General features: G+C 31.8%; 1 protein-coding gene and 1 non-coding gene across 2 annotated transcripts; both read left to right on the forward strand.

Annotated features, from left to right (window-relative positions):
* The first annotated feature begins 614 nt into the window (after positions 1-614).
* Positions 615-2,953, forward strand: LOC107475148 (selT-like protein). The gene is made up of 4 exons (XM_016094766.3): positions 615-925; positions 1,096-1,169; positions 1,714-2,029; positions 2,629-2,953. Exons 1-4 carry the CDS (start codon positions 740-742, stop codon positions 2,728-2,730), a joined length of 678 nt encoding a protein of 225 aa, XP_015950252.1. The 5' UTR covers positions 615-739; the 3' UTR covers positions 2,731-2,953.
* Positions 2,954-4,244: 1,291 nt separating this feature from the next.
* TRNAA-AGC (transfer RNA alanine (anticodon AGC)) lies at positions 4,245-4,317 on the forward strand. The gene has a single exon. It is a non-coding gene; the product is annotated as a tRNA-Ala (tRNA).
* Positions 4,318-8,375: the final 4,058 nt, after the last annotated feature.

An 8,375-nucleotide genomic window follows, 5' to 3' on the forward strand; every position in this document is an offset into this window, starting at 1 on the left:
GGTCTGGGGGGTGGGGTAGGTAGTTTTAATTTTTAGGGTTTGGGAAGAACCGGTTCGGTTAGGGTTTTGGTAGCAAGAACCGAAAATCGAACCGAACCGCAGAAAAACAGCAAAACATCACTTTTTCGTTTTTTTCGGTTTTCGATTATTTCGGTTTTCGATTTTTTAAGTTCGGTCCATCGATTTAGTTCGGTTCGGATCGGTTTTGAACACCCCTACTCTACATCATGGTAAACTACACCAAATTTAAGATTTATTTGATTGAGCTTCTAAAATTTTTTTTTAATGATCTTTTTTTAAAAGATCTTATAAAAAAATAAAATAATTTTATATTTATAAGTTAATTCATGAATAACATAATCAAATTAAATTAATATTGATTGAGATATTCTAAGACCGGAAAATGCCAAAAGTATGGTATATGGCTCCTGACAGTTTGGGTTTGGTTGTGAGTGGAGAGATGTTTGGCATAATTTGTGTTTCATTATGGATTCAACCCACCACTTGCCACTATCTTCCCAACTTTTTGATCTCCTTTTTCAATTCTTTTTATATAATATACATTAAAATTAATTTATATATATTTTATAATTTAACATATATTCTATATGTACCTCGTTTGGGCTGCGAGGGTGTTAGCTAACACAATTTCACTTCACTCACAATCTCCCCCAAAACACCACTTGTTAGATCATCACATTCTGTTTCTCTCTTTCTCTCTCTTCCTCTGTTTGCAATCATGGATCGAACCCAAATTCTCCTTGTTGGGTTACCAATCTTCTTGTTCTTCTCAGATGTTTTCAACCTCTTCTCTCCTCCACCGCCTTCTAAACCAACATCACATCACCATCCCCCTTCAACTCAACCTAATAACCCTCAAACCACCACCCATATTCAGGAACCCCTCCTCGAATTCCCTACCCAGGTTCTCTTTTTTCATTTTTTATTTTCTTCATTTGCACCCCTCAATTTTCCAGTTCTAAATTTACTATTTTGTTTATATGGGTCATGCAAAGTTTTGTTCTTTTTTGTTTTTATTCTGTAAAAGATTTTTCTGATATGCTTTTTTTTTTTTGTTTCTTATTCAAAATGCAGAAACAGAGTGGTATTGGCCCAATTGGTGTTGGCAACACTGTAAACATTGACTTCTGCACTTCATGTTCCTACAAGTTTGTCTAATTTCTAGTAGCTCTTTATTTTATTTGATCTTACCTTTTTAATTTAGTTGATGAGTGATGAGTTCTAATTTAATATACGTGGGTCTTTTGGAATAAAATTATGTGTACATATCACTGTTTTTGGCAGCTAAATTAAGGAAACTCTTGATGAGGTTTAGTGTTAATTATTTATTTATTAGAATCACAACATCTATTGGAAGTTATTTGTCCCCAAGTTAGATTTATTTGTTTAGTGTTTATTTGAAGAATTAGATGGAAAACCCTGTTCTCATTTTGACATCTTTGAAGTGTATTAAAATTCTTACTTCTGTTTTTGTGTCATTAGAATCTCCATGAGAATGTGAAAATCTAACAAATGTTGTAAATTATCACAACACGGACTAAACTTTGAATGTTGGAACTGATGTTCTTAACCAGGTTTGTTAGGAGCTGCATTCATTGATAATGTTTAATTTGTGGAATCCACATTTTTTAAAGCATAACAAGTCCTAAACCTTAACCTTTTGGTGTGTAATATTCATGACCTTTTCCGTAGGGGAAATGCATTAACGGTTAAGAACATGTTGGAGGCAGAGTTCCCTGGGATCAATGTTGTTTTGGCTAACTATCCCGCTCCACTTCCAAAGCGACTTCTCAGCAAAGTAGTACCGGTGGTGCAACTCGGACTTATTATAACAATATCTGCAGGAGAGCAGATATTCCCGAGGTTGGGAATAACTCCTCCGGCATGGTATTATTCTTTGCGTGCCAACAGGTTTGGAAGCATGGCAAGCATTTGGCTTCTCGGGAACTTCCTTCAGTCTTTCTTACAGAGTTCTGGTGCTTTCGAAGTATATTGCAATGGTGACTTGGTAAGTCCTTGGTCATGGACTTATGCTTAGTGCTTCTAATTAATTAGTATTAATTTAGTGTAAAAGTCCGCGGTTGGTACCGGAACAAAGCATCACTAGAACGAATTTGTCCACGAGGACTGAAAACCTCCGGCATAGTTCCTTAAAGTAAAAATCGTGGGTCAAATCGGTTCTATGCAGGAATAGATTAGTCTCTTACAAATGCTTCTTATCAGAAAGGACTAATTTGACCCAACATTTTTAGTTCTCAAGGACTATGCTGAAGTTCGAGCGAATCAAACTCGATAACTCATCTAAACTCATAAAACTTAGCAAACTTGATTCGTGAACTCAATTTGGAGACTTATGAGTTAACTAACCAGTTTGATAACCTTGCTAGAGGTTTTCATTTCCTATGGACGAATTTTAAACTGATGATAGTTTTGTTAGGAATCAATAGGGGGATAATGCGATTGTTAACGATGATTGCGTGTAATCCGTAGCTGCTAATGCCAACAGGAAACACATCAAGTAATATAGAACTATGAAAGCAGTTAGGTTCATAGCATATTAAACATCTCATACTTTCCATGATGATCTTGTTTCTTTGAACATTTTAGATTTTCTCCAAGCTGCAGCAGAAGAGGTTCCCTGGTGAAATTGAGTTGAGGGACCTTGTTAGCAGAAGAATAGCGAATCCACTATACGTCAACGGTATTTAAGGTTCTGTCTGGCCAGAAGACCGTCAGGTAGCGTATTGCCGGAGGTACCAGAAAAGATGTTAGGTTCAACAAAGTTTCCAGACACGAATTAGAGCATACAAACTGGATGCTAACTGAATGCTACCGAGATCATAATTTTTTTAGTCTTTTTGTAATTTGTGATGTACACTGTAAGTCTCTAAGGCAAATAATTGATTCAGAAATCATTGGTTTTAGTTTTTCACGTAGTTTTCAACTTTTTATAATATGTTCTCAGTTTTGAACCCTCCCCATTACAAAACTTAGTATATGCAGTCAGATATGCACTCTTTGTGATTGCAACTTCAATAGTTATTTCAGTTAACTTTATAAAAAGCTGTTTTGAACATGAAAGTTTTAACCATAATAAAATTAAGAATTTGTTTGAGTTAGTTTTTTTTTTTTAAATTAAGTGAATTTTTTAAAAGATTTTATGAAAAAATAAAAGTTATTTGATGTTTGGATATTTTATGTAAAAATATTTTTTTATCTATTAATTATGTTTGAATACAATATAAAAATATATTTTTATCTTAAGATATTTTTTTAAAGTAAAAAAGATATTTTAAAAAAAATGTAAATGATAATCTTTTTTAAAAGATGTTTTTTATTTTTCTAATTTTTTTTTTACTACTAAAAATTAAAAAAAGATAATTTTCAAACAAGTGCCAAAAAGTTATTTGGAATGAGTTTCTTGAGTTGATATTGAATCACTTGAACGTTTTAAATCTTTTCTTATCTTAAAAATACTAAGAACTCACATAGAATTGATATACACATCCTAATTGAGTTAACAGTCAAAATAGTCTCTCAAATTTGAGATCAGATTCAAATTAGCCACTAAGATAATACCTCTGAATGGTGTGTAAAATTTATACAGTAGTGTATTATCTTACTATACAACAAAAGAATGAATACAAATTATATTTTTCTTTGCATAATTATCATCGTTTTTGAACATCTATTGCACAAATAAGACTATTATTTTTAGAAAAAGTTTAAAAAACCAACTATAATATAAGCCAATTCATACCAACTCCTTTTATTTTTAGTTTTAAAATTCGAAAAACTAAGATAATGGATTTTTTTTGTTTATAACAAACCCATTTTTCAACTAGTTGGCTCTAGTTGACTACACTTTTAGTTGGTTTCCTGGCGAAACCATCTAAGGGCATCATAGAGAACGTCTAGCAATTTTTCTCATCTAAAGACAAGCCTTTCAGCATTTAACAACAGGTAAAACTGGAAGCCATAGGCAGAATTCAATCAACACAAGGAAATTAGGAAGAGTCCTAACTCCTTTAATCTAACAATCCAACAGCATATTAAATATTGCTGACTAACTGTGAATCAAAAACAATAAATTATGCTAGCACTCTAGTATTCTTCAAGAGAATCTGAAACCAGATGGGAACAAACTCAACAAAGTAAATGCTTATTTTAACTGCTCAATTTTAAATAACACTTTTAATGAGTGGCAAAGAAGGCACAAAGAAGGGGATGTAGCTCAGATGGTAGAGCGCTCGCTTAGCATGTGAGAGGTACGGGGATCGATACCCCGCATCTCCACTTTTCAATATTTTTCTGCTGCTTTTGTTGACACGTTTCTTTTCATGTTTATCCAAACCAATTTGGCCCAAAACTTGATGTGGATTGAGGACTAAATATTAACTTATATTTCTTTTCACTTTTAAAATTTATTGACAATAAATATAGAAATTTTACGACGATCAATACAAAATCTTTTAAAGGTAAACAAATCCCCCGCATCTCCACTTTTCAATATTTTTCTGCTGCTTTTGTTGACACGTTTCTTTTCATGTTTATCCAAACCAATTTGGCCCAAAACTTGATGTGGATTGAGGACTAAATATTAACTTATATTTCTTTTCACTTTTAAAATTTATTGACAATAAATATAGAAATTTTACGACGATCAATACAAAATCTTTTAAAGGTAAACAAATAACTTTTTGAAGGGAAATATAAGAAGAAAGTACATAAATCTTTTTACGATAAAGCACAAAAGTTTTATGACATGTGCTATTTAAGTTACATTTTTATATTATTCAACTAAAATGTTTATATTTTTCAATTAAAATTTGTATGTTCTTTTTTTGTGTTATTCAACTAAAAAATTCGCATCATTTAAAACAACTTATATGTTATTCAGCCAAGTTTTTTTTGTTTTTGATTAAAATTTATGTATTATTCTTCTATATTATTTAATTAAAAATTTTTTATGGTTTAATATAATTGTATTTTTTAACTATTTTTTTCATTTTTCTATGCTATTTTTTTATAATGTCATATAATTCAACTTAAAATCTAATTTCTTTGAATAAAATATTTTATTAATGACATATTTAAACAAAATAAATAAAATAAAAAAATAATTTTTTTGTTATCCAAATAGATGAACATTTGAAAAGAAGAGAATTTAGAAACAAGAAATAGAAAATAAAATCATCATGAAAAGAAGAAGAGGGATAGAAAAAAAAAGGATAAAAAGGGAAGAGAAAAAAAGAAAAGAAATAATATGTTTAGATGAAGAGAATAGAAGGGAAAAAAAAATAATGTATGAGAAGAGAAAGAAACGGAAAGGAGAATGAAGTCCTATCTTTAGAGAAATTTGAGAAAAATGAGGTCCTAACATGATAAGATTCGAAATTGCGAATGTGAAAGATGATTCGGATCGTATTTACTGTTTAGACGGAGTTGCCCATATTGCTGGTAGTATCAATGAAGGGATTAGTAAACAATTTTTTTTTCTTCGAGATAGATTAAAAATATTAGCAATATTAAGTCGCTTAGAGTATTTGATTATAATCGTTAGTTAGAATTTTTAAACTTAGGCATAAATGTTAGTTACAATAGTGACTTAATTAAAATTTTGTTAGAATTTTGAAACTACAAATATTAGTTAGAATAGTGATTAAAAATTTTGTTAAAATTTTTAAATTATAAAATGTTAGAATGACTAGTGACTAGAAGTTTTCTTAAAAGTTATTTTAAGTTAAAAATGTCAGCAATAATTGTTTTATATTTTATATTAATTTTTTTTAGTATTGCTTGTGTTTGGTAAATTTAGATTTAGTGAGGATTTAATTTTTATGAATACGGTTAATGTATTCTAAGATGATAATTTTGGCTATTAGTATTTATTTCAATAGTACATGCATAATTTAAATTTTATTTAATGTATTGTGTTGTATTGTTGATTATTATGGTTCTTAGAAAATATTTTTTTATCATTATGCAGCCCACCTGATATATTACCAGCATGAAGAGGTAGCATGGTATGTCTCTGGACGATAGGATCATGCCGTACTTGCAAATGACCGAATTATACCATATTGTAAGACTCAACGACTACTGGCTTAGGTTGAATGCGCCACTAGTCAGTGCATTCGTAGAGGATAGCGTCCGAAAACGCATACTTTTTATATGTCGTTCAGAGAATGCACAATTACGCTATAGAATGTAGCATACAAGTTAGGCCTCCCGACTGACGGTGACTATGTTAGTGGATGTCTGACGGACTTTGAGAGGTATATTGAAGGTGGCCGACTTGCATGGACTTGGTTCGAGGAGCTACTGAGTGTCTTACCTCCTGCGGACTATATCGACAAGTTCACTATGAGTTGTACTTGGATGTAGGATATATTCAGTGAGCTTTCTCAGGATGCAGACGAGGAAATAGTGAGGAGGTATGCGAGGGCGTACATCATAATGTTATTATCAACTCATCACGTTGGAAACAAGTCTGGTACACATCTTCACATCCAGAGGCTACCATACGTAGCTAGGTTAGAGAACATGGGCAGATACAATTGGAGGTCTACTGCTCTTGTGTGATTATATTGATGCATGTGTCGTGTGGCCAACAGAAATATTGTAAAGTTGGTTGGTCCACTGTAGCTCCTTCAGTCATGGATCTTCTGGTGTTTCTCGGATTTAAAGCCTCATGAGTTTGACGTATTTCATTGGCCATTGGCATCGAGGTACTTATGTGTAAATATGTTATGTTAATTAAATATGTTTTCCATATATTACCATTGTTGAACTAATGTATTGCATGACAGGTGGTTAGGATATTAGCCAACATTGAGCGAAAGGGCCTAGAGTGGTGCATTGGAGGTTGAGGATAGATTTACTGCAGGTCGAGAATGTGAGTATTACTGTAGTTTTATTGAACGTTAGTTAGTCTAATTTTTAATGTCGAATTATGACAGTTATAAATAATTTCTCTTTAATAGTTCACATGAATGCCTTATAGTACACTAGAGGTTCAAAGTCAGATTCTACATCCGGGAACCCATGCTGTGTCATTGCCTCCAAATCTAAAGTTAAAAAGTGCAGGGGGTATTACTGAGTTCTCGAGCTTGATGCTCCATCATTCCCAACTGAAATACTCCTCCTTAAATCATCATCGCTATCCTCATCAATAATGGCAGGCGCCACATTATCGTCATCCTGCAGTACATCTTTCACGGCATCTGGTTCTTCAACCTCCCAAAAAACTGGATCATAACAGGAATATCTGCCATCACAATAACAAAATCATCGAAAGATCGATTATCACTTATTTCTACATTATCATCGCGGTTTAGATTAGATGCGAAGGATGAAGATGCCACTAAAATTGCCGCAGGTGCAATTACAAGCACATATGAAGAGGCAATAACAGAGGTTGGACTAGAGGCACTGTCATTGTTATTGATTGATTATTCCAATTCGATCTTACATTGCTGCTGAACTAGAGACCACATCCCCAAATTTGGCCAATAGTTCATGAGTTCTCACCTCAAAAAACTGACAATGACAGTGAAACAAAACTTGCAAATCATCGTCACTGTCTATTACAAAAGAATTGTACTTCACCTCATCTTGAACAACAGAAATCGAAATTCTATAAATAACTTCTCCACTCGTTTCATGCCATGCAGTCCCAATTTCTGAATTATAATATTTTGAAACTCAACAAAACTCGTAGAAAGTTTAATAAAGAATTAAAGACACTCAACAGATCCTTATCAGTAAATTTTATTCCCTCTTGTATTTTTTTCTTAATTGTCCTTCTGGAGTGCACAAGAACTAAAAAACTATCTGAACTAGCCATTGTGAATTCCACTCTAATAAACACCTAACGTTCTGATCGTATTTATATAGAATATATTCCTTTGTAAATCGAATTAATTTAGTTCAATTTATACAGTTGTAACTGTGTATTAGTAAATCGAATCAATTAGATTCGATTTACTTTGGGTGAATCAAAGGAAGTAAATCAAAATAACTTGTTTCGAATTATGTCACAAACACTCCTTCTTACTAAATCGAATAAAATGAATTCGATTTACATAGACTTATTGTAAACTAGCTAAATCAAATAAAATGGATTCGATTTACGTAGAATTTTTGTAAATCGAATTAAGTAGCTTCAATTTACATAGTTTTATTACCAAAACAAGACATACATGTAAACTGTTTTATTTTAGAACATTAGTGTAATATTAGAACCCATTTGATTTGTTTATGTCATTTATCCTATTAATTTTTTTTGTAATGTATTAATAGTGTAATAGCAATATAATAAGAAAAATATGTATGGATCACTAGAATTTATT

Source organism: Arachis duranensis, chromosome 2 (assembly GCF_000817695.3).
Source record: "Arachis duranensis cultivar V14167 chromosome 2, aradu.V14167.gnm2.J7QH, whole genome shotgun sequence".
NCBI classification, from domain to species: Eukaryota; Viridiplantae; Streptophyta; class Magnoliopsida; order Fabales; family Fabaceae; genus Arachis; species Arachis duranensis.